General features: G+C 43.0%; 2 protein-coding genes across 3 annotated transcripts; both read right to left on the reverse strand.

Annotated features, from left to right (window-relative positions):
• Window positions 1–536: 536 nt before the first annotated feature.
• On the reverse strand, window positions 537–5,153 carry LOC112068201 (5'-3' exonuclease PLD4). Of its 2 annotated transcripts, none has more exons than XM_024135284.2 (11): window positions 5,076–5,153; window positions 4,921–4,996; window positions 4,635–4,804; window positions 4,283–4,466; window positions 4,065–4,185; window positions 3,834–3,961; window positions 3,541–3,741; window positions 3,179–3,318; window positions 1,366–1,531; window positions 1,175–1,271; window positions 537–1,041 (listed from the first exon to the last, which is right to left on the reverse strand). In XM_024135284.2, the coding sequence occupies exons 2-11, from the start codon at window positions 4,978–4,980 to the stop codon at window positions 836–838; spliced, it is 1,473 nt and encodes a 490-aa protein (XP_023991052.1). In that variant the 5' UTR covers window positions 4,981–4,996; window positions 5,076–5,153; the 3' UTR covers window positions 537–835. The 2 variants fall into 2 exon arrangements, with proteins under 2 accessions (XP_023991052.1, XP_023991051.1); XM_024135283.2 differs by having other exon boundaries at window positions 4,921–4,999.
• Window positions 5,154–5,355: 202 nt separating this feature from the next.
• On the reverse strand, window positions 5,356–26,298 carry LOC112068202 (centrosomal protein of 170 kDa protein B; the record flags this gene model as incomplete). Its single annotated transcript, XM_070438068.1, has 17 exons — window positions 5,356–9,232; window positions 9,384–9,435; window positions 9,544–9,637; window positions 9,946–10,034; window positions 10,193–10,330; window positions 10,719–10,854; window positions 11,040–11,265; window positions 12,213–13,934; window positions 14,036–14,153; window positions 14,622–14,771; window positions 15,154–16,151; window positions 16,240–16,728; window positions 17,516–17,629; window positions 24,498–24,648; window positions 24,748–24,804; window positions 25,236–25,316; window positions 26,170–26,298. Coding segments are annotated over 17 exons (4,965 nt in total), but the record flags the coding sequence as incomplete, so codon positions are not given.
• Between the last annotated feature and the right edge of the window lie 227 nt (window positions 26,299–26,525).

Raw genomic sequence — 26,525 nt, forward strand, 5'->3', positions numbered from 1 at the left:
CTACAGCATTAGTTAGTCAGATAAGTGAGGCCCTGCGGTCTCATCAAACACTATCACCACTTTCCCCTCCACACATCATTACTCTTGCTTCCTACCTTGGCCCTCTTAATGCGTTCTTTACTAGACACCCCACTTCTTTCTGTTTCATGACCTCTCTTCTTCCTATGTCTTTCCACTACTGACCATTCCGGTCCTTGACCCTCATCTTCCCTCTCCACACCATCAGAACTGTTACCCATATTGTTCGCATTCCAGCTTTTTCTCAATTTCCTCCATTTCGTCCACACTACTCGCAGCCATTTCCGATCAAGGAAACTTCCTCGTCGGGTCTGTCTTTAATCCAATGTCTTACGATGATGTCCTAACGTTACAGTATCCACACGGAATATTTACATTACTGCCATCTAATGTAGAGAAAATCAAACAAACACTTGAATAGACGAGACCGAGACCTGTCTTTTGCTGCTTTTATTTTAAATGAATTATCTTGTATAATAAAGCATTTTTGTTGCAAAAATAATGAGCAATCAAGTATATATCATGGAATTGTATTTATTTGCTTGCAAAAGGTATTAAGGTACATTTTCCCCCAACGTACCCTAATAGACAGTGAAATATTAAACATTCAAAATTACATTTTAAACAAATAATGAAGCAAATGATGAGTGTTCAGTTGCAACGTCCCTCATAGAAACAACCAAAGACAACAACAAAAAAGCAGTCCAACAGGCTTACTGTTATCTCCCTAAGCCATAACTGCCATAACTGAATACTTTGGGGACTTTTCTAAAGTAAACATTGTTATAACTAAGTGTACGGATGGTAAGTAGAGCGCCTATCCTTTTGAGAGGGCACAGTCAGGGTGATGACCCAAGTCAGCGAGACGTACAGTAAACTGGGACTGCCAGTCCCTTTCAAATACTGCTCTGAGCTGCCCCTGCAGAGCCTGGGTCCTCCAGGCCCAGTGTGGTGCGTGCTGGGAAACCACCAGCCCCACTCCAGCTGTGGTGTTGAAGTAGTCAGCTGACCAGTTAGATGTCCCTGAGGGGCAGAAGGATTGGGAATTCAAGTTATTCATTACCTGTAATGCTTTCATGTAGACAACTGTGTCTGTTCACATCAAAGTATTATAATATTCAACTATTTTCTGTTGATACGGCTGTCTATCCCTTACCAATATATGCCATTTTATCAGTCACCATGTATTTATTATGGTTTACTCTAGAGTGGGGTATCTCTGACTGGTTCCCTACTGGCACAATGGACAGTTTCTGAAAAAGAGGACAATCTGGCATTACAGTACAGAAAAGAAGACCATCACATTGGTTGAATAATAATACCAGTGGCCTATATGTGTCTTCCTACCACTTGAATGCTGATGCGCTGGGCAGGGTAATTCAGCGAGGCTAGAGACTGAAGAAAAGGAAGCATGGCTGGATCAGAATCCCGTCCACAGCTCACCAGCAGACGGACCTTAACATTCCGCTCAAAAGCAGCCCTCTTTAATGCATCATCAATGGCTGGCCAGTACCTAAAGGATAAGTTAAAGAGGTACACTACCGGTCAAACGTTTTAGAACACCTACTCATTCAAGGGTTCTTCTTTATTTTTACTATTTTCCACTTTGTAGAATAATAGTGAAGATATCAAAACTATGAAATAGCACATATAGAAAGCAAAAGAGGTTTCAACAAATCCAAAAATATTTGAGATTTGTCAAATAGCCACCCTTTGCCTTGATGACAGCTTTGCACACTCTGGCATTCTCTCAACCAGCTTCACCTGGAATGCTTTTCCAACAGTATTGAAGGAGTTCTCACATATTGTTGGCTGCTTTAACTTCACTCTGCAGTCCGACTCATCCCAAACCATCTCAATTTGGTTGAGGTCGGGTGATTGTGGAGGCCAGGTCATCTGATGCAGCACTGCATCACTTTCTTTCTTGGTCAAATAGCCCTTACACAGCCTGGATGTGTGTTGGGTCATTGTCCTGTTGAAAAACAAATGATAGTCCCACTAAGCCCAAACCAGATGAGATGGTGTATCGCTGCAGAATGCTGTGGAAGCCATGCTGGTTAAGTGTGCCTTGAATTCTAAATAAATCAAGAGACAGTGTCACCAACAAAGCACCCCCACACCATAACACCTCCTCCTCCATGCTTTACAGTGGGAAATACACATGCAGAGATCATCCGTTAACCCACACCGCATCTCACAAAGACATGGCGGTTGGAACCAAAAATCTCCAATTTGGACTCCAGACCAAAGGACAAATTTCCACCGGTCTAATGTCCATTGCTTGTATTTCTTGGTCCAATCAAGTCTCTTCTTCTTATTGGTGTCCATTAGTAGTGGTTTCTTTGCAGCAATTTGACCATGATGGCCTGATTCATGCAGTCTCCTCTGAACAGTTGATGTTGAGATGTGTCTGTTACTTGAACTCTGTGAAGCATTTACTTGGGCTGCAATTTCTGAGGCTGGTAACTCTAATGACCTTATCCTCTGTAGCAGAGGTAACTCTGGGTCTTCCTTTCCTGTGGCGGTCCTCATGAGAGCCAGTTTCATCATAGCGCTTGATGTGTTTTGCAACTGCACTTGAAGAAACTTTCAAAGTTCTTGAAATTTTCCGTATTGACTGACTAATGACGGACTGTCGTTTCTCTTTGCTTATTTGAGCTGTTCTTGCCATAATATGGACATTTTCTTTTACCAAATAGGGCTATCTTCTGTATACCCCACTACCTTGTCACAACACAACCGATTGGCTCAAATGCACGAAGGAAAGAAATTCCACAAATTAACTTTTAAGAAATGCATTCCAGGTGACTACCTCATGAAGCTGGTTAAGATAATGCCAAGAGTGTGCAAAGCTATCATCTATGCAAAGGGTGGCTATTTGAAAAAACTCAAATATAAAATATATTTGTATTTGTTTAACACTTCTTTGGTTAATACATGATTCCATATGTGTTATCTCATAGTTTTTATGTCTTCACTATTATTCTACAACGTAGAAAATAGTAAAAATATAGAAAAACCCTTGAATGAGTAGGTGTTCTAAAACTTTTGACCGGTAGTGTATACTCAATTAATCTTTCAATATTACAAGAAGTCAAAGTAAGTAAAACTCAACGGTGGATTGAAAAAGGCTATGAGTCTGGTAGGACAGTATGTTCACCTTTGAGGGTGTATGAAGCGTGTGGTGGGGAAATACTCCATGACTGCCACATCAATGTAGTGCTGTGCCCCTGAGATCACTGAGAGGATAGAATCAAGGTCCTGCGTCCGAGAGGCGGGGCAGAAAGAGGGAGGAGAGGCCTGGGAGAGACAGAGTATAGACATCACATTGCAAGGAAGCAAGGGCTGTAATGAGTAGAACTGTGATGAGATGGTCATTAGATGAGAAAAAAATATCCAGTCAATGTGTTATGACAATAGACACACTCTTTAATTCTCTCAGGTTTTAATCAGATGCTAATAGTTTTATGGTCCGAGGCACTCTGAAAGCAGTGAATGGGAAGTGAAACAGAAAGGACTCACTGTGATGTAGATTTTGCTTGAAACATTATCAGTCTTCAGCAGCAGGGGGTGCTCTTTGTTGATGGCAGTGTCATACTTGGAGGGCCAAGGGTTTGGGATGGAGCTGTTGCGATGACCCATCACCCAGTATGACTCAAAGATCTTATGGAGGTCCTCAGCCAGACTGGAGCAGTTATAGATCACCACTCCCAGTTCCTTTACCTAAGGTGATAGTGCATTGTTACCCGTCATGTAGGAGCAAAACGAATGAGATTATTTAAGGTAGTTCTATTATATCATCACTAGACATTTACCTGTGTAAGAGACCTCCAATCCATGTTGGCACTTCCCAGGAAAATGTGTTTCCTATCAACAATCCAGAACTTACTGTGGAGTACACCCCCAGTCAAACGCCCAAAGGGCACCTTTCTTACTTGGACTCCTACAGTACAGATAACCAATGAGAGGAGATTAGAGGATAAAACATACAGTAGGATAATATACTGTGTACGAAACATTAAGAACACCTTCCTAATATTTCAGACCTTTCTGTCTCAGAACTTGAAGATCTGTGGAGTTTGTCAGCACAGAGGGAATACTTGTCACAACTCTCACTGACACATTTCTGGAAGGTAAAGCTCCAAACTGCTCCAGTATGTTCTTTCCCTGTTGATAACAGTAGATAAAGTGCAGGCAAATTCACAGGGATGACTAGTTGACAGCGGTTGTCAAACGTATTTCAAATGTATTTTTTTAAACTCACAGGCAAGTCAGTGGAAGAGTTGATATTGATGTCATCACCGGTAAGAGTCCAGTAGAAGGAAGCCACATCAACTTGGTAGGTTGCCATGGACAGGAGATCTCTCCAGGCCTTGTCCACTGGGGTCCCAAAGGTTGCATTGTCGTCATATTTCATATACAGGGGAATGCTCTCTACGAGGATTATACTGAGGAATTCACAACAGGACCTGTTAAATTTCTAGTCTTTGAGGAGGATTACAAACTGGAGACAACACATCCAGACACACTTCCCTTGCCAAAACTTAATTTGACTGTTTTATATTGTCAATTCGATGTATTAAAGTAAAAACGTATACTATGTATACGACGCTCACCGGCTTTGCTCTTCAGAAATGTTATTTTGATCAGTGTTTGTTTCCTGGAAGATCTTGTAGTTTTGGAAATGCTTTTCTGTGCTCTTCTCATACATAGAAAAGGAGAGCAGTGCCCCGAATGCAGTCAAACATCCCACTGCCACAGCAATTGACACAAGCCGTTTGGAGCCCTGAGAACATGAACACAGCCATGTGATCAATATAACTGTGAACAGAAGTTTGAACAGACTTCAGTTGTATCAACATAGATGGGAATCTACTGAAAAGTCTGACAAGCAATTCTTACCCTTATGTTGGGAACATCGCTATCATGTAATGTATTGTAAGGAGAGGACATCTCTGGCATGGATGTTCCTGATGTACTGCTGAAATCCAGACCTAAAATGTTATTGGTCATGCATATCATTTTAAACATACATTTAACATACAAAAACAACTTACGCAAACAGAGTAAAGCGGCTCGTCTTCTACAAGTGATTTGTCGTTAAAATAGCCTTCCTCTAAGTCCCCAGAAATTGATATGAAACTAGGTATGACATTTACTGTCTACCAGAAAATACATGGTTCCTGTTTTTCTTTCATTTCCCTTTTTGAGAGGTCAGGATATACAGTATAAATAAAAGTACTTGTAAAACATGATTCTGTTGAGTGCTACAATATTAGGCTTATATCAAACAAGTGGCTTTGGAATAAAGATAATAAAGATGACAGTACAACATAATTGATTACAAATCTCTTTATCACATTTTCTAAATTATGCACAAAATGTATAACCTTTCCAAGAAATTTATTCTGGAAAACATCATAAATAACAGATGCTGAAGGATGTGGAACTTAACATTACTTTGTTTAGGGTGCAAGAGCCAACCAACCCAAAAAACAAACCATGGTGACTGATGACTTTAAAGGGATATGAGCTAGGTATACAACATTTGACTCACATATGACATCTATTTCTCAATTAAAGTGTTTAACTGGAGCTTTGATGGAGAAATGTAAGAAATACAACTTTCACAAAGCAGAATAGCAGCAGCACTTCATGTCATAGCAATCAAAAGCTCAAAGAGACAGATTTAACTGAGCCCAATGGGTGTAAACAAGCACTGTACTTTGTGGTATGAAACCATATATCCCAAAAGGCTTTGTGGCACTGAGGGAAATTCCTTTTACAATTTCATATACAGCTACACAAACTGTTGAAAAGGAGAAGCACTTGTGGTGGACTGTAGTCCCTTTATTTTATTGCATTTTCAGTCTCCTTTCCTTCTGGACAGGATATCATTTATACAATCTAACAGAATGAGTGCAACCCCCTTAGTAAAAAAGGTGGCTTAATGTGTAGCTTCTCAGGATAAGGTTAAAGGGTCCCAATGGTACTACACTAGTGCAAAATACAAGATGGAGTGGTCATATCTAGATCATCAAGTCTTAGATATGTACATGTAACATGACATTTTTATTTAATGTATAATTGCACAACAATTCTGCTCACAATTATGATGAATGATTAGAACAAAACAAGAAACAGCAAGTGCATCTTGCTGTTGACACCTGATACAGTCCTTTAAAACTGGCATCAACATCACAGGAGTTCATGTAGTGTGGTGTGCTTATTGATGGAATGAAGGTGTACAGCAATGAAACTGGAGAAAATATCTCCAGAAAGCGACACTGAAAACTGTCAGAGGGCATTTGAGTCAGTAAAGTGTTAATAATAACTTCTACAAGACAAGTATCATTGGTATTCTTTGGCAAAATTGAAGCCACAGATGACGATATCAACAAAGAAAGGGGAATCAAGAAGGGAACAGAAAGTACACAGCCCTGAGATACAGTGAGCTTCAATAGTATTGGGACAGTGACACTTTTTGTTGTTGTTTCAGCTCTGTACTCCAGCACTTTGGATTTGGAATGATACAATGGCTATGAGGTTAAAGTGACTACTTTAATTTGAATGTATTTTTGTCCATATCAGGTGAACCGTTTAGAAATTACAGCACTTTTTGTACATAGTCCTACCATTTTAGGGGACCAAAACCATTTGCTGTTTATTTTGGTTGCGTTTCAGATTATTTTGTGCCCAATAGAAATTAATGATAAATAATGTACGGTGTCATTTTGTATTGTAAATAAGAATATGTTTCTAAACACTTCTACATTAAAATGTGGATGCTACCATGATAATATCATACCCCAAGACACGCTAACCTCTCACCATTACAATATCAGGGGAGGTTAGCATTTTTTGGAGGGGGGGGTATGATTTGTGCATCTGTAACTTTCCCACTCATCATTATTCACAATTCATTCAGGATTATCAGTAATCATGGTATCATCCACATTTAATGTAGAAGTGTTTAGAAACATTATATTCTTAAAGTATCTCCAAAATGACAATTCATTATTTACCATTCATTTATATTGGGCACAAAATAATCTGAAACACAACCAAAACAAACAGCAAATGCATCCAACAACTTTGTAGATTCACAAGCTTGATATAACCACTATCATTGCGTGCGAGGAATACGGGACCAAATACTAAACTTGACTACTTTAATACACAAGTGAATTTGTCCCAACACATTTGGTCCCCAAAAATGGGGGGACTATGTACAAAGTGCTGTAATTTCTAAACGGTTCACTCGATATGGATGAAAATACCCTCAAATTAAAGTTAAGTGTGCACTTTAACCTCATAGTCATTATATCGTTTCAAAACCAAAGTGCTGGAGTAGAGCCAAAACAACAAATGTGTCACTGTCCCAATACTTTTAGAGCTCACTGTATGTCTGACCACATTATTGAGAGCTGTGCAATCAACTGACCAGTTATGACAATCAAACCTATCAGCAATACAAACACACTTTCCAAATGGCGCTAGCTGGTAGAAGCCCTGAATGAGTCCTTTGTTTTATTCTGTTTCAAAGCCTAAAATCTCTGGGCTGATCTACGCAGATACTCCAGAAAGTTGGCTGTTGCTAGGTGATTAAAACTAACGTTCTACCCCAGCACTAAGCCCCCCAGCCCTGCCCACCCAACCATACATTCCACACAGACTTTCAGTTCTGATAACAAGGAAATCTATAGTGTCAGATAGTGCCAGAGGAAGCAGACCTGATGTCTACCTTTGACTCTAGAGAATATATACGCACAAGTTTCTACTGGCAACATGAGATACCTTGTAAAGCAATGACTCCTAGAGCCATTCTTACATTTCATTTAAAAAATGCCTCGGTGTCTTTTAAGAGATCAGAAAAATAACATTCTATTTGCTCAAAAGCAAGTGTCCAAGTGCCAATTTATAAACTCTTTAATAATATATAAATCATTACAATTCAATACTTTAGCCATTCTTCAATAGGTCTGGTCCATAGAGGGAGAAAGTGACTATTCAAAGAAAGCAGTGATGAAGTCTTGAATAAACCTATCAAGGAATCCTGGAGAATTCCTTTATATAAATTCTTTACTTATACATTTAATCAAGCAAAGTCAAAATATGCTTTAATTGTATTAGTTAATTACTTTAGTAATATATACTTCCTTAAATAAAATATACTCAAGCTGTTTTTAAATATACTGTGCTCTAAGCTGATTGCGGCAAAATTTCCCCAATTAATAAAATTACAGAAAATCAATCAAATGCAAGTATGCTTAAGTTTTCTGAGCGGGAGATCAACAAGGGTATATGGCAGAATAATAACCTCGTCTTAAAGGCCCAGTGTAGTCAAAATTATGTTTATGTGTTTTGTATCATATTGATCAACAGCTGATGAAACTAGCACTAATCCTGATAGTTGCTGGTTGAAAATACAATGCACACAGCTCCTTCTAAATCAGCAGGTTTGCATGGGCGGACATTTCGGCTTTCCATGGTGACATCACCATGCGGTAAATTGGTTAATAGACCAATAACAAAGAGTTCCAAACCTTTGCTAAGAACAGCTAGTTTTCAGTTTTTCTTCCCCACTCAGACCACTCAGACAGTACTAGCAAAATTATTGCTTGAGAAATAGTTTGTGTAAAAAGTTATTTTTGTCAATTTGAATATAAATCTATTACAGTAAGGTTCTTATATGTTATCCAGAATTTGTTTTATATTGATATAAAAAGAGCTGCATTGGGCCTTTAAAGGGATTTTCCCTCGACTGAACTAACCACTGTATGGCTTTATGTGTCTCGTACAACCCCTTTCTCACACCATGGCAGTTCAATGTGCATTGCAGTTGTCTAGTAGTGCACACACAGTACAGTAGTGTCTTTGTGCGGTGGGGCCACAGTTCTCCTAGCAGTGCCTATTTCCCCCTCTCTAATCCACTCTCTCAACACCTGGAATTGTGGTGCAGCAGTGAAGGGGAGGCACTGTGTTCCAAAACCTCAGACCACGTAGCTCTCTGCCTCAGAGGCCACAACTGATCTCCTGACACTCTCACTGGGCCTGGAGCTGGCAGAGGGAACCCCACCCCGCTGGGAACCTGAGGTTCTCCAGTATCTCGAAGGGGCCCTGGATGGCTTCAACCCGGCTGAGGAGGGGGCACTAGGAGTGGAGGCTTTGGCTGGCTCAAGATTTCCACTGGGCTCAATGATAGTGTTGATGACTGTGGATGGGACAGAGAAATCAGGCATAAATCAACACATCTAAAATGCTGAGTGGGAAAAAATAATTTAACAAAAAGCAAAAAAAACATTTTAAGTGATGCTTGTTTACATGGAGGTTTTACTCGATTATTGTGATGAATGTGCACTTACCTTCAAGTTGTCTCTGAACTGTTCTGAGCTCTTTCAGAATAGCTGTGATTTCCTGAAATACAAATAGGCATGTTACACACTGCTGAGGGAAATAAACATTACACAACAAATCATCACAAATAACTATAAACTAACTGGAGAAACTTGAGGAAATACCAACCTTGTTTGAGCCTTTCAGGACAGGGATGTCATTTTCAGTATTGAGCTTTGATTCAATCTCCTCCCAAACGTTAGTTTTGTTGTGGAATAGTACCCTGCAAGCACAAAAACACACTCTAGAGTACAGACAGAGCAACCACATATCAAATTAGGAAGTCCTATATTGAATATTTAAGGACCTAAGGATAGGCTATCTGCCCAACACAGTTCACTCAGTCTCAGTCCATTAGCCATGCTAAGTGGCTGAGCTCACTCAGAAAGTCACGCAGAGATAACGAGATTACTACATATCAGAGGACTAATACAACTTCTCATCTGGTTCTGGTATGAGATGTGAGGAGAATGGACAGAAAAGGTATTGTAAACTTTTAAACATGCTTCACGTCTATGTATAAATTCATACTTTATTTTCTCAGCTAGCTGCTCTGTGTTTTCTCGAATAGCCAGAGAGATCTGGGACACTGGAATCAACATCAGATCATCCACAACAACCTGGAGAGAGAGATCACAGACAAAAACAAATCAGTCAACTCTCAATTTCACAAAAACAAGGCTTAACAGCAACTTATAAAAGAGACAGAATCTATTTATAATGTTCAACATTCTCAAAATGTCTTGAAGTGGTATGATAAATAATAGTATGGTCTAACCACTTCCTGGTTCCATCCTCTGTGCTTGGAGTTGTATTCCTGGTCATTCATAATGGTTTGGTCGGGGTCCCTGGCTGCAGCGGATCCAGGAGGAACTCTAAGGTAGTTCACACCAGCCTCTGGGATGGGATGGACCAACTGCAATACAACAGGAGTCAGACAGTCTCAACAGTTAAGGACGGTTATCATATGTGCCAATCATAAGGTAGCTGATATGGAAACAGGGAAGAAACAGCAATCAAGATGAATTCATGGATACAACCCCATTAATGACAGTCAAATTAATGTTTTGCATTGGCCACAGATGCGAGAGCAACTAATTGATAAATCTGCAACTGAGACGGCTGGGTAGCCTGAGGAGATGGCTGTGCTGTCTGACAGCATAGAGATAATGAAAACTCTTGGTTGATATGTTGTGTATGTCTTCTCCAGCCATTGTAACAGGAATCAGTGAACACAGGTGAGGATATACTGCATTGTGTGCTAAAGAAAATATCAGTGTAACTGGGCAGTGTGGTTAACATACCACCTCCCTGGCGGTGATGGTAGAGACAGGTGTATTGGCCTCCACTGCAGAAGAGCTCTGAGGATCAGCATCACCAGTCACATCATGGATCTCCCTGGCTAAGACGGACAGATCTTTAGCCAGGTCCTGACTCAGTCTAGAAGGGGAGAACAGACCAACATAGGGATGGATACCTCAGGCAATCTACCAAGAGCGAAAAAGTTTCAAATGATCTCACTACTGTTGTGAACTCAATAACCACTTCAATTAATGTGCAGATAATTAAAGCACTCAGCAATAGCATGAACTGGCTTATGCTGTGTCCTTGCCATCTCAATTCACCTTGCTATCTCAGCACTGTGAGAGGACCAGTTCTGGTAGGCGTCTCCCTCGTGACTCTCCTGGTCCGAGTCTCGTGAGCGGGGTTTGGGGCGTGGGGGGATGAGAGGCTGGGAGCGGGAAGCTGAGGGGGTGTGTGAGCGTTTGTGTTTAAGGGTGCTCTGGTTAGAGTCAAATTCCTCCTCGGAGGTGGAGGTGTAGTCAGAGCCTTTCTGTCGTCGTCTAGAGCCTTTCAGCCATGAATTGGTTTGAAGGGTGTTTTAGAAAGTTAGGAGGATGAGGAGAAGGAAGGTAAAAACAGAGACACCATGAAAGGACACCATTAAAACACTATAAACACCACACATCCCAAAACACCCAAATATACCCCATAGACCCATATAAAAGGGTTTTTGTAGTTTTGTGCTCATTCAGATGGTAAATGTACTGATGCAAGATTTAAGTCTTGCTGTATAAACTATTCATTAGGATTTTCTTTGATTCAAAAACATTCACAACCAGAAATGAGCACTCAACCCAACAGTAATGTCTACTGTCAAAGTCATGTTGTTAAAGACCATAGTCATATAGACACAACGTAGAGAGCAATATAGTGAAGTATAGTTAAACCACAGATTATCGCTCAAAGGATAGAACACGGTATTCCACATCTGACCCACAATATTCTCACAACATTGTTCTAGACAGTTATGTTATCATGATTGAAGATTGCATAATGATTATGAGAACATTGTGCAGATGGTATCCACCTTCACCACAGGTATTCCAGTAGAAATTATTGAAGGGATTATATTTCAATTGCAAATAGCAATAGAGCATTAGTGAAGTTAGTGGAGGCCCTTAAAGCCAAATCTCCAGAAGAATAAAACCAAGGCTTGCACCTTCATAACTTGTTAGTTGAACTAATTATCTCAAACTCACTCAGAACCAATTCATCTAGATAATTGATAGGACGTGACACCTTTACGCAGACCTAAATTGTGATGCCTCCAATCCAGAAGAAGTCATTTTCATGGTTCATTACATCTCTGTAATATTTCAGGAACGGCTGAGACATATTTAAAAAGTTTACCTTTCAGGTTCTTACACCTGTAAAAAAGAATTACTAAGACAGTACTACATAAAATTACATTTTAAAAGGCAAAGGGGAGCCTGATATGCGTGTCTGTTACTCACTGGCTGTGCTGCTGGTGTATTTGGCACTGCTGGAGCGGACGCGGGTGACGAGCTTGCCTGGAGCTCCAGAGGCCCTGCCTAGCGCAGGCTTAGTGCTGGGCCCGGCCACGGAGGCCTTAAGGCCAGAGCCGCTGTTGGACTCTGTGCTGCGGTTGGAGAAGCCTGTCCTGGGTGCGGAGGACTCTGTATCACTGGGAGTGGTGAAGGAGCTAGTCCTCTTCCGGGGCAGAGCCAGCATGTCCAGCCTGGAGAGCTGCTTCTTACTGTCCTGGGAGGCCTTGGAGGTTCCACTGGCTTCCTGGGAGTTCTGGAAGGTTCTGTCCGTCTCTGTAACCTCGTTGTCTGATGCCTCGCCCAGGCGAGCCCGGCGAAGCATTGAAGCTCTTGTGGGCCGTGGGGCAGACATGCTGTTGGAGCGGCTTAGGGCCTGGGCCACTTTGGAGGACTTAGTGGGATTCTCCTTCTGCAGGGGGACGGTGTACTTCTTGCATGCAGCGGGCCGGGAGCCCTCCTGGTCTGAGGAGATGGTTTCAGGCCAGTAGGGTAAGCTGAAGCTCTGGGGGTCATCGCTCAGGTCCATGGTGCCATGTTTTACAACACAGCATCTCATCCCCAGCCTTCTGTCTTGTTCAGGCTTCCTGCTACTGTCCACTCTCTGGGACCGCCGCTTCTCTGACAGGCGATCGAGGGCTGACTGCTGGCGACTGGGCTCCTGGGTGAAGGAGCTGGCAGAGAACCTCTCCCTCTGAAGGCCACAAGTGATAAAGGGCTTCTTGGATCCGGTCTTGGGGGCAGTCTGGTTGTTGCACAGGCTGGCAGTGCTCGCTGAGTCCATGTCAGACTCCCCAGACAGAGAGTAATCTATGGGGCAAGGAGCAACATCAGGCGGCTGGGCCTGGAGCTTGGCCGCCAGGGCAGCCAGAGCGTCCCCGGTCCCATTGAGGTAGGAGTGGGTGTCCTGGCTGCAAACACCCTGGAACGCCTCAGCAGGGTCAGGGTCACTCAGAGCAGGCTGGCTGGAGATGTGTGGGAGTCTGGTGACCTGGGCAGCATCACTTGGCTGGTCCTTAATGAAGCTCTCCTGCCTGACCAGAGACACTGAGATCTCCTTGGGCTGAGGGCTGTTTCTGCCCTGGTAGTCAAGCTTGGGAGCGGATGAGTTGAGCTTGACTGTCTTCTGAAAGTCTTGTCCACCCTGTTGTTTGGTCAGGGTGGCTGTGGAGAACTGTGGTGTGTTGGGAGGTGGTGGTGGTTTTCTCTCAATCTTAGGTGTATTGGGTCTCGATCCCCGCTCCTGTTTGGACACAGTCTCCTTAGAGCCAATGTAGAATGATGTAGACTTGGCTGGGAGTGTGGGCCTCTCCTTTTTACTGGTCTGAGATGTACTCTTGTCTGTCCTCTCTGGTGTGGGCATCTTCCTCTGCTCCACGATGGAGCCGTCGTCTGACTTACTGGCATCACTCAGGCTGTCTTGGTCAAGGTTGTCCTGTACAGACAGGTTGTGGAGGTCCTCCTGTGGTCCAAGGACTCTGGAGCTCCTCTCTTTGATATCATAGGTAAAGTAAGTGTCCTGATGGATAAGAATGCTGGGAGTTGGAGTCTCATTATTTTCCATCGATGGTGCCTGAGAAGGAATACGCTGTGTTCTGGAACTCTGGCCTTCCGATTCCACACTATTGATGTTCCGACTGAGCGTCGCCTGATGGACGGTCCTCCCCCCAACTGAATGGAAACAGGAAGATACATTTTTAATCAAGTTGATAATCAGGACTATAACTCATTATCATTTCAAATTCTGTGCAAATTCCCATCAGGTGTCTTACCTCCTCCTGACAGGTCCATCTGTGAGGGGATTTCGAAGAGGCCTGAGGCAGGGCCAGAGTGTGTGTAGCTGTCTGCCAGGCTGGCCCAGCGAGACACCCACTTAGAGCCACCAGGTACCTGCAGGGAGGATCACACTAGTTATTCACATGTCTTGACAGCAGTCAATAAATACATATCAGGCTTAAAATAGAAGGAAAAAAATAACACAATCACATTCAAGAAATTATATTTGATGATTGACAAACCGATTAGGCGAAGAAACACATTTACAGCTTAGGATGTTGGGATATTTTTTATATCTGAAAATGACGTTTTATGACAGCAAAAATCCAACCCATTCTACTCCTCAGATAGAAACCAAGGACACCACCAGTGAAAACCAGTTGGACACACCCAAACCCAGTCGGAAGTAAAGAACTACCACACCAACACCCCCAGAAACCAACAGAGACAACTAAAGATCTAAGAAGGATATGAGGTGAACCATGGAGAATCATGAGATCAGAACAAGTAGAATTGTGTTTCCAAAGCTTATTGAACCAGCAGACTGATTGTTGACTGGTTCGCTGTAGGAATGTGTTTTACCTGCACCAGATTCTGTCCCTGCCCTGGACCTGGCATCAGATCCACCAAGCTACTCTCCCTACGCTCCTCCCTGTCCTGAAACTCAACAGGCCTATATGCTGCTGCTGCAGTCTGGCCGGGCTGCTCTGGCCCCTCAACAACACCAAACACCTGTCAGGAACAAAGCATGATGTGTGAGTGTGAACGCTGTCTCTGAATGGCTGGAGGCTGCCACATCCACTGGCTCTCCTGTGTGACACTCGTGTTGGCTTGTGTAGGAAAGCATCATTGTCGCATACTTGACGCATACTTGACAAGGCAGGTTATCTCATGGTGAAGCACATGGCATGACAAGGTGTGATATTAAACAAACTTAGAGAGATAAGACGACTACAGAGAACGACAGACAACTACAGAGAACAAGACAACTACAGAGAACGACAGACGACTACAGAGAACAAGACAACTACAGAGAACGACAGACGACTACAGAGAACGACAGACGACTACAGAGAACGACAGACGACTACAGAGAGTAAGGCAAAAGACTTGCCTGTTCTATCTTGCTGCGTGCCTCCTCCACCTCTTTATCCTGGACCTCTGTCTCAATGGTGTAGGTGCCTGCTTCACTCAAGGTATCATCCTCCTCGTTCCCCAGGCCTTTGGGGATTGTGGCCTCCAGGCTGCGTGGGGCCTCCAGGCTGCGTGGGGCCTCCAGGCTGCGTGGGGCCTCCAGGCTGCGTGGGGCCTCCAGGCTGCGTGGGGCCTCCAGGCTGCGTGGGGCCTCCAGGCTGCGTGGGGCCATGGGCATTAGAGGGGCTTTCAGGGGCACAGACTGGTGGGCACCGGATGAGGTCTGAGTCAGGTATGGGACAGGGGGCTGAGGGGGGCTTGGTGTGGGCGGGTGGGAGTGGGGGGCTGTTGCCTCTACTGTTGGTGGTGGGCTGGTGGTAGGAGACACAGGTGACGTATTCTTCTCCCAGGTTGTGTTCATGCTCGGCCTAGACTCCTGTCTGGACTCCCTCAGGAACTCAGCCGTGAAGTCCTGGGCCAGTTTGGACCTGCGGCCCACACTTCTAAACGGCCTGGGAGGGATGGAGCAGGAGGAGATGCCGTTACTGATCCAATCCTCCATCTTCTCCCTCCTCAGGGAGCCGGCCCTCTGGGGGCCTCCAGAACCCGGGCCCTTCAAGGGAATGGTGTACTGCTGGGTGGGGGTGCTGGGGCCGCACCTTTTCGCCGGCTTGTTCCTGAGGGCCGGGCTGTCGAGCTGGCCTGTGTTGTTGGTGAAGGACTGTGAGCGCTTCTTGCGTGGATTGTCGTCAAAGAACTCAATGACGAAGCCCTGCTGGGGGTCTGCTTTGTCCTGGCTCGGAGGAGGGGAGTGAGACTGAGGATCCTCTGAGTCAGGGTTGGTGAAGGGTCTAGGGAGGGCCAGCTGGGGTGGTAGAGATGTGTGAGGGCCCATCGGTGGCTTTAATTGGACAGCCTGTTTCCCGTTTACAACAGGATCCTCAGAGTCACTCCGAATCCCATCCTCATGGTGGTGGCCTGACGATAAAAACAAAAACACGTTAGCTCTCAGACAGCAACAGAGGATAATAACCGTGGATTCAGTGAATAAATTGTCAGAGTTCACCTGTGGAAGCCTCGTTGCAGATGGGCAGGCCACTCTTTGAGCTGAACATGTCCTCTGTCTGAGACCTCCTCATCATGCTCACATCGCTTTGGACCAGCCAATCAGCCACCTTGCACTCCGCTGATATCACCTCAGTAGGCGCTGTCACCGCCTCCTTACCCGGGAGCTTGCGTTGCTGGCGGAAGGAAAACTTGTTCACATGGTCCTTGATCTTGATCTTGCTTGGTGTGCATTCATCAAACTCAATGGTGAAGGAGGCGTGGCTCTGCACCACAGGGGGTGTGGAGGTGGGGACTGGAGGGAGAACAGGGACAGGGAGAGAAGGGGAGTCAGTGTCCTTAGTGGGAACCTCATGGAGCTCCTGCTGCTGGAACTCCTTAGTGGGAATCTCAAAGTAGCTTGGCTCCCTGTGGTGTGAGTAGATTGTCTTGGCCTGGCTGTCTGACAGGGAGCCGCTGACCTCATGTCTGGAGCCCTCTTTAGTATTCTCTGTTAGGGCAGACACAGTGGGAAGACAGTAGGTCTATATAGATCAATACTATATAGGTCAATACTGTAAATTGCAGGCACAAAGGACATGAAGTATGTGAGGTGGGTAAGGGAAGGAATCACAGACACTACTCTAATGAAATATTACAGGGGAGTACTAACAACTGTGGCATACTACACCATTCAAGGAAAACAGATTTTTAAAACTCTGTCTCTGCCAAGTACTCGCTCTTAAACTGAAGCCACAAATAACAACATAGCTCCAGCAGCTAGACTGAGCAAACAAACAGATACACCAGCCAATCAGTGGGTGCCAGGCCAGCTGGACATGTAAAAATGTCACTGTGGGAGCTTGGAGTCCCAAAGGAGAAAGGCTGAGAGGTAATCTGTTCCAGCCAGGCTGGGCAGCATGAGGCTGACAGTCACCCTCCCTCCTCTACCCAGTCCCCTGGGCTTACAGGGTAATCCATCACGAGGCGCTGGCTGCTGGCCTGACATGGTCCAGGACTGGCTTGGCTCAGTGGGACACTGGCCGCTCCCTGTCCCCAGTGGGCACTACAGAGCTTGCCCAGAGCTAAACACCATTCATCTCTTAGTACACTGCATCCAACACTGATGTGGTGCCATAACAAAGTGTTATGTTTGCCACTCTAATCAAATACAAGAGCAGTAACCTTTATCAGCCAGCACAGCTGAAATACCAGGCCTCTTTCAAAGTGACACACTCACATATCCTGATCAACACATTCATTGATAGAGTAATAGTAGAGTAATGTTTGTTCCAGACCTGCAGGGTCCTCGTCTGGCCGCTGTTCTTCACTGTGTTCAGCATCATCCTCCCCCCACCACAACGGCTGGCCATACAGAGGAGTGGGTCTGGACACTGGAGCCTCGCTGGCCACTAACAGAAGCACACACACGGACAGAGAGTGAAAGAAACCAGAGAACAGAATTAGTATAGCGCCAACTGAATGATGTAACTGTTATTCCTACTATTTATGGCAGAATGATTGCACAACAGCTTTAGGCCTAAACACCATAACATCGGTACAATGCAAATTCATTACAAAACAGCGTAGCAAAAACAGTCACAGTAGATAACATTAGGAATAATATAATGCATTTTGTCCTACGAAAATGTTTCTAACTTTAATAAGAACCCGCTCAGCATATCCTCTGGAAAAACGTGTAGCACTGGGAGGGGGGTCCCTCCTATAACTTTTATGTCGAAGGACTGAGAAGCTCAGTTCTAGTGGCTTTTTAAAAAAGGACATTATTCTACAAAATGAATGGAAATAAAAGTATGCCGACACCATTTTAAATATAATTTCCACCTCAAGAAATGAGCCCAATAACACATTGGTAAAATTATATATGTTTAATTATTTTAACATATTGGACCAAGTGAATAACCTATGCATGGTCCATATTATCAGGTAGGCTGTGCCTGTAGCCCAAATGATGCAGCAAAGTGCAAATAAATAGGCGAAGCATGGTGTTTCCTATCTGCATTTACCCTATTTGGCTAATAATTAGCCAGATCCCAAATGTGATCTTTTAACTAGTTATTATCCTATTGATGAATTTTATGCCACAAAAAACATGCATAAACACAGTGAATATAATGTACTGTAGGCCTACCTGTTAGGGTAACTTGGGGTAACACACCCCTGCCTGTACTTCTCACAGAAACCACTTAATGTCACAATTGCTCGCAACACTTCCCTGGTTGCCACTACTATTGCGCTACTATTTCATCAAAAAAAGTTAAGTCACTCCCCTCCACCAAAAAAAGTGTGTGGTAGGGTACCTAGGGCTGTGGCGGTCACAAAATTTGGTCAGCCGGTGATTGTCAGGTGATTGTGAAGCAAATAACGGTCGGTCTCACGGTAATTGACCGTTAATTAACATAAACAGATTAAGCATCTCCTGGCTTCCTCAAATAGCCTTAATTAAAAAGTCTAATAAATCCATTATCCTACACCTTCACAATAAATCCATTATTTATTTTAGACAGAACTAAAGAAGCATGATATGAAGAAAATGTAGTCTATTTCTGAAGAAAAGAATAGCATACTCTGAGTTGTCCTTATGTTAGGTCCTGATGTGGCTATGCCAAATGGCTGTGGGCTACACTAGTTCATTTAGCAGACAAGATTTGATTATAATTACGTGGCATTATTTTATAGTATGAAGAATGCAATTGAACAAAGCTGAATAAAATATAAATATTTTCTCCAAATGATTTCAGGGAGTGCGCACACATGCAGCTAGCTATTCTGTGTTGGGCAGCTAACAAAGAAATAGGTACTCTATGTTTAATTTAGAGTTATTAATGTAACTTTAGTTGTTCTACAAACATTGGGCTATATGTTTTGATTTTTAATACATTGTAATGCTGCATGATGAGACTAACGATGATTTGAAAAAAAAAGTCGCTTGAAAAGGCATGAGCTCTGCTTAGTTTTTTGCGCAGGCTGTACACACTCCAGTAGTCTCTCATTCACAATTTGACAAGCACTTGATAATGCCTCGAATTTCACAGTGGCCGTAATGCACCCTAAAAAAAATCCATGCCTTTCGCAGCCCGAGTGTGCTGCGCAATCCAAAGCGTCTCTCACTCACACAGCTCTCTGTCACGTGATCGGGTCTTTCTCACAGGCTACAAGTGAAAACCGACACATCGGGAACGCAACTGTGCACGTCCTTATCCAATTATGAGGTGCATATTGAAGATAATGGAAGAACTGTCTACATTTACTTTTTGTCAGTCAACAAGATGAGTAGGCCTAAAGAACACCAAAAGCACTAACCTATGTCAATCTACTATCCCCCATAGTACAAACGTTGAACTATTCTATTCTGTGCGATAAATAAATATTCAAAAAATAGTCTGGAACAGTTGTGGGATGCGATAGATCTCAAATTAATACAACCACTAGCATCAACAACAAAAAATGTATGCAGTGTAGCTGACCCAACAGATCAGAACATTTAGCATAAAATGTTGATAAACTATTAGGCTATTTCTTCACAATATAAGAGCAGCAATGCACACATGGTAGTAGGCTGTAAGCGGGAATGTTCCATTAGCGGAACACACCATTATCAAAAGTGACCGCAAATGCAATTATGCATGTAATGCTTTTATAAAAGGAACATTTATGGTGAAAATGATCTTCCCCAAAATTGAAACTCACATGTTGCTTGTGTGTGTGTATATATATATATATATATATATATACACACACACACACACCAGTTCGGCTCTACACCCCTTGTAAAGCGGATTAATGTGCTTAATTAAGAAGTTATTTGACCACTTTAGTTGTGATACAAACATCATTAAACATATAGGCCTATGGGCTAGGCTACAATAGCTGTGCGACTATGATTAGAAAAAGTTTAGGGGGAAAAAAGGCATTATTTCTTAAGCTGGGCATCATTCAAAGGTGATCATATATAATTCACAAGTGATAGGCTAATATTGTCACACATCAGACTATTCTTAATTTAATCTTGTCTGTACATATACTAAATAATATATATGTGACATTTGTTTTGATTTAGAATGGACCATTAACATGCACCTGTATCAAAACAGGGTCAGCGGGGGAAAAATACATGTCATCTATGCACTTATATAGTGAATGGAGGAAGTTTTTCCAAGTGTTTCATTTTCATGCCAGCCAGGTAGGCTATACTCATGTTGTAAAGATAAGCAATGTGCTTAATTTTAGGAAAGTTGAGAAATAAATATAGTAGGTCTAGCCTATAGAAAGCTGATGGGATCCTTGTTTATTTATTAGCAGCCATCACYCTGTTTTCTCCCACAATTACATATCCTATAGAAATGTTGTGCAARATGAACTCATGGGCTCTCATGAAGTGTTTGATTAGATTTCATATTACATTTGGGTTGATGTCAGAGTGATTAGAGGGACAATAGAGTGCTGAGTACCAAGCAGTTAGCAAGTTTGGTAGGCTACCAATGACCATCAGCAGCATCAGAGCTTGGAGAAGCCTAATTACCGTGACTTAACGGTCATGTGGAATTTGACTGCCTTCATGACTCGTGGCCGCCGGTATGACGGTAATACGGTCACAACAACAGCCCTAGACGCGCCCTTCTGTTTCTCCCTCTCTCTGTTGATGTCGTATTGTGTGTCCTGGGAAACAGCACTTTGGAGTTTAATGCTTTGGTTTATTTAGGCCAGTGTGAGAGAGCCCCAATGGAGTGATTTAGTTTTCACATAGACACCAGGCATGTGGATAATCTGATTTATGCCACATAGGCTAGCATCCCGGGCTGGCCAGACAGCTGTTAAACGTCATCACAGCAATGAAGGTGACAGGAAATCTGCCCTAATGCCCTTACTGGTCAGATGGATAAAAACAATATGGATCAATCATGATTATGTATGTATGTACAGTGCTGTGAAAAAATATTTCCCTCCTTTCTGATTTTCTCTATTTTTGCATATTATTGATACTGAATGTTATACTTAATATTAGATAAAGGGAACCTGAGTTTACAAATAACAAAAAAAATCTTACACATTGTATTTATTTTAAAAGTTTTCCAACATCCAGTTCCCCTGTGTGAAAAAAGTAATGGCCCCCTTACACTCAATAACTGGTTGTGCCACCTTTAACTGCAATGACTCCAACCAAATGCTTCCTGTAGTTGTTGATCAGTCTCTCACATCGCTGTGGAGGAATTTTGGCCCACTCTTGCATGCAGAACTGCTTTAACTAAAGCAACATTTGTAGGTTTTCAAGCATGAACTGCTGTTTCAAGTCCTGCCACAACATCTCAATTGGGATTAGCCCTGGACTATGACTATGACATTCCAAAAGTGTTGCTTTCAAGCTATTTTCATGTACTTGATTATGTGTTTTGGATCACTGTCTTGCTACATGACCAAGCTGTGCTTCAGCTTCAGACGGATGGCCTGACATTCTCCTGTAGAATTCTCTAATACAGAGCAGAATTCATGGTTCCTTCTATTAAGGCAAGTCGTCCAGATCCTGAGGCAGCAAAGCATCCCCAAACCGTCACCACCATGTTTGACCGTTGGTATGGAGGTTCTTACTGTGGAATGCATTGTTTGGTTATCATCAGACATAAATGTGACCCATCTTGTCCAAAAAGTTGTCTTGTGTATGAGCAGGTGTTCCTAATGTTTTATACACTCAGTGTACTGTAGATGGAAGGTTATAGCAGTTTGTCTTAATGTTCTGCTCTGGAGAGATGGGTCACTAAACTCTGCAGGCCAGTGTTGTTATTTGAAAAGCTTCACATTTTACTTTCATTACCGTATCTCCTCCCTTTATTGAAGATTAGGATTAGCAGTGTCCAGTCTCCTTCTCCTCCCAGAAGGATTGTGTATCACATGACCCCATTTATAACAGAAGGCCCCTCTCCCTGCTTGGTCTAGGGCCTGGGAATAGCTGATTCAGTGTTTCTGCTGCACTCATTTTGGAGCATGAAAAATATTTCTGCTGAGGCGCACTCCGAAGATGCTAGAACAGTCCACATTTACTTTTCCTCTGCAAACAAAATGAGTAATGAACAGAAAAATCAGACTACCCCATAGTAGAATAGTTTATCTATGTACCTAGTCGTCTTGTTGTGTGTTCTACATGAGAGAAATATTCCTCTCGTGGCACAGTCAAGTTACAAGTGCCATAGGGAGGGAAACATGCATTCTAACAAGCAGTCAATGCACAACAATTCTTGCAATTGCGAAAACAGCAGTTAATGGCCTTTGTTAAAAAGAGGGGGATCCCAGCTTTCCATTCCTACTTAATTTATTTCTCAACTCCTAAATATGCAAACTGCACCATTTTAAACCCAGAGTTTTTAGCAGCAGCATGGTTAAGGATGTCACTGCTCAGCAATTTGCAGTGAGTGCATAGCGGAGGGTGGGGATAAATGGAACACCGGTCAATTCTAGGGTAGCTTGAAGTACAACGCCACTCTACCTCAAAATAATTTTTGGGGGGTGACTTAACTTGTGATGAGATAGATCTTTTTTGTTGCGCAAGAGTAGTGGCAACCAGGGAATTGTTGGGGGGTGGGGGAAATTGTGACATTAAGTGGTTTCTGGGATCAATAGGATAATAACTACAATAGTTAAAAGATCACATTTGGGATCTGGCTAATGATTAGCTAAATAGTGTAAATGCAGATAGGCAACACCATGCTTCAGCCTATTTATTTGCACTTTGCTACATCAGTTAGGCTACAGGCATAGCCTACCTGATAATATGGACCATGATTAGGCTATATACACATGGCCCAATATGTTAAAATTTTTATTTTTGTTAATTACAATGTGTTATTGGATTAATTTCTGGATGTGGAAATTATAATTTACATGGTGTCAGCATACTTTTATTTTCATTCATTTTGGAGTAGAACGTTCTTTTAAAAAGTCACCAAAACTGAGCTTCTAAGTCCATCTACATGAAAATGTTGTTGACTCATATTTCATAGAAATCTGGAAACAGTGGACATTTACTGTAATGTCTATGGTGGAAAGAGTGAGTAGCCCTAGGTCCTGTCATGGTTTACTAGTCACACCCAGGCCTACTGTACACTCAGAGAGCCTGCAGACTGCTTTACAGACAGGAAGCAGAAGGAGAGGTCAGGCTCCACAGTACACACCTTGCAAGGCAGCAGGAAAAACAGACATATCCTGCTAACAACCTCAGTGTCTGAACTGTCAACAGGGTGCGGACCCTGCCACTGTACTGTCACTGTGGTCACCTCACCAGTCCAGCTGCTTCAGTAGGAAATAAGGAATCAGTCAGCAGCTATACTAGCCCATCACATACAGGCAGAGTGGGAGAGGAAGAGGCTGAATGTAAACCTCTAAAGGAAGTGTTCATTGCTGGTGTCTGTCGTGTCATAACCTTGTGACTGTCAGTAGTTAAAGCCACTAGTGATGGTCCACCCCTGCATTACCCTGCTGAGAACATCCCTCAGTGCTTTAGGAACTTAACTGCACTGTAAATCCTATACAATCCCAAAAGATGTAGCCCTGAGCAAAGCTGAGGACAGAGGGACACCTGTAAGTACTGTACTGTGCGGTGCGTGAGACAGCAAATCCACAATCACCCTAACAGCAGTGCCCGCTTGGCACGAAAAACACAGCCTCACACACACACACTTCTAATCCTTCTAGTGCACATGCTAGCTCCTTCAGGAGTAGGTTCAGCACTACTCCCTATGTCTGGAGCCCCAGTCCAGAGGCATGGCAGACAGACATAAGGCTTTGTGTGTCCCAGCTCAACAGGCCAGGCCAATATCACTTCACTCATCCTGCCAACTGGAGTTCCACACTAGTAATGCTGCTCGTCTGACCCTACTGGATTGAACCTTTGACCCGATCCCCTCACAAGGTAACTTGATCGACCACTAGGGGTTCGCTTAACAAGGAGAGCTGTGTGCATCTACAGATCCTCTAACACTTTTTGGTATAAAAGGTTTCTTCTTCTTCCTCAAGTAAATAAGATAATGAAACTGACATCAGCAGCAATCTTTTACCTAAGGCATAACAGACTGGTATTTGCTGGTACTGTTTGTGGCAAGACAAACAGTTAAGTTCATCAATTGTAATTGCTATCATTTTCGACCTTGCAGAGAAAATGCCTAGGCCTGGTCTATAATGTAGGATAGCACATATACTGTGGGCTCTAGAAGAAAAGGACAAGAGGTGGACTGGGGCAGAGTTGAAGTTGCGAGTTAAAAATGTTTTTACCTGCTGCGAGGGCAGCTTTATGCTCTGCTTTCTCCTGTTTGAAGCAGGATGAGTCTCTGGTCTTCTCCTTAACATGCTGCCTCTCCTTCTCCTTCTTCCTGGCCTCCAGTGCCTTCATACTCATCTGCAGCTGGCTGGTGTACTTCTCATGCTAATACACACAAGAGGAAAGTAGGATATGAAGAAGCCTCTACCTGACTATCACTCATATTCATAGATGATATGTACATGTGTGGAAGTTCTCACTTACTTTGAGAGCCTCCTCTGGCACCTTGTGTTGACTCCTCTCCATGATGTACACATGAGAATGTGGAAGCAGAGTTAAAGGTTTATTCTGACAGGAGCCACTGGGTTATAATAAATAATACATGCAGCTTTTTCCCCCTGTTATCTAAACTCAATTTAACTATTCATGTTTTTCAGCTCAGAGGTTCACGAGTCCAAGAAATGTTCAGTGCAGAGTTGAACATAATCAAAAACCCTGACTCAAACCACAAGGAATGAACATGCTGGGAGAGTTTGGTACACAAACCACAGAGGAAGAAGAAAGTGTTTTAAATTGCAAGTGTAGACAAAACTTTATGAAATCCAATTGTTTGTAAAAAAATATTTACAACAGAGCACTCAGAGGTTAAAAAGTATGCATCCTTTTGATCCAATCAAGAAAATCCCTAATCAATGAAGAATCAATAAAACAATAAGAAAATTACAAAATCATAATCAGATAAACAAAAGGATATCATATCCAAAGCGGATGACATCAGAGAGCATCAGGGTAATGTAAGTCTCGTCTGGGATTCTCAGATCATTCACAAAAGTCTGGGGAGAAAATAAACAGTTTGTTTTTGTGTGTTTACATTGAAAGCATCAGAAAAATGTATACACAGGAATTATTTATTTTCACAACAATCCTGATTAGTTCAATTCCATTGGACTAATAACAGATACTGATGATAAATGAGTTAGTTGTCACACTGGCAACAGGTCCTTCCCTTCCACACACAGCCTCTGGGGTTTGCCAAAGCTAAGATGCTTTGCAGTTGGCTGTTTTCCCAGTGAAAGTTAAGCTATCCTACCTGTACGTTAAGGCATTAATGAGATTATGCAGTTATGTAATGGCCATCTATGCTGAGTAGGGCTCAGGAAGGCAGTCAGGGGACACGTGAGTAAATAGCCTATCAGTGCTTGTACAGTAAAGTACAAATAAGCAAAGAAACAGCCACCATGATACATGTCAGTAACATCTAATATTCTGGTCTGTTTAGATGGGGGTGTTCTAACAGATGGTGCCCACAATACACACTTCAGGGAAAAATGCAGTCTTTCCCTCTCCTCATTACTGTGGAATAAAAGTGCAATGAAGTGACAATAGTACAAAGAGAGGGAGGGAGGTAGGTAGATAGAGAGAGAGAGAGACAGTGTGTGTGAGAGACACCAGAAGAAGACGGGAGAGAGACACCAGAAGAAGACGAGAGAGAGACACCAGAAGAAAGGGACCAGGACAGCAGAAATTGCAGTGCTCATTGCTGCTCTAACAACCATCTCTGGCACTGAGAGAGGGCTCTTTTGTGCTAGGGCCTGGGGGACTGGTAGTGGGCCTCTGGACCCTCCAGGGAGGGCTGTGGCTGACTGGATCCTTTATTCAACTTGTATGCAGGGGACATGGACTCACCCCATTCAGGCTGCCCAGGTCCTTCACCATGTGCTCGTCTGTGGCTGGGTTGTAGTTGACGACAGCATGCTGCTTGTCCACACTGCGCGACTGTAAAACAAGACAGAGAACAAAGCTGAGAATCTCATACTGATGGGCTAACAAACCTTAGACTGGATACTGTCATAAGCAGTGCAACAAAATATCTGCAATGAAGGCTACATGCATGTACAGTAGATACACAGTGTGCTTATAACCGAACGAATAGGCTTTTGAGTTTGCTTACATTCCTGCAAATAATCACTATTAACCAATGCAAGCCTGGTGCTTATGGTAACCACTGTTGAAATCAAATAATATTTTATTTGTCACATGCG

This window comes from Salvelinus sp. IW2-2015, unplaced genomic scaffold, assembly GCF_002910315.2.
Source record: "Salvelinus sp. IW2-2015 unplaced genomic scaffold, ASM291031v2 Un_scaffold221, whole genome shotgun sequence".
Taxonomy (NCBI): Eukaryota; Metazoa; Chordata; class Actinopteri; order Salmoniformes; family Salmonidae; genus Salvelinus; species Salvelinus sp. IW2-2015.

Excerpts from the sequence above, each read along its gene's own strand:
- LOC112068201 (XM_024135284.2), bottom strand. The coding sequence starts at position 4,980 with ATGCCAGAGATGTCCTCTCCTTACAATACATTACATGATAGCGATGTT. Across the intron at positions 4,467-4,634 it reads ATTTCTGAAGAGCAAAGCCG|TATAATCCTCGTAGAGAGCA; the intron begins GTGAGCGTCGTA and ends TGAATTCCTCAG. Across the intron at positions 1,042-1,174 it reads TGATAAAATGGCATATATTG|GGACATCTAACTGGTCAGCT; the intron begins GTAAGGGATAGA and ends TCTGCCCCTCAG.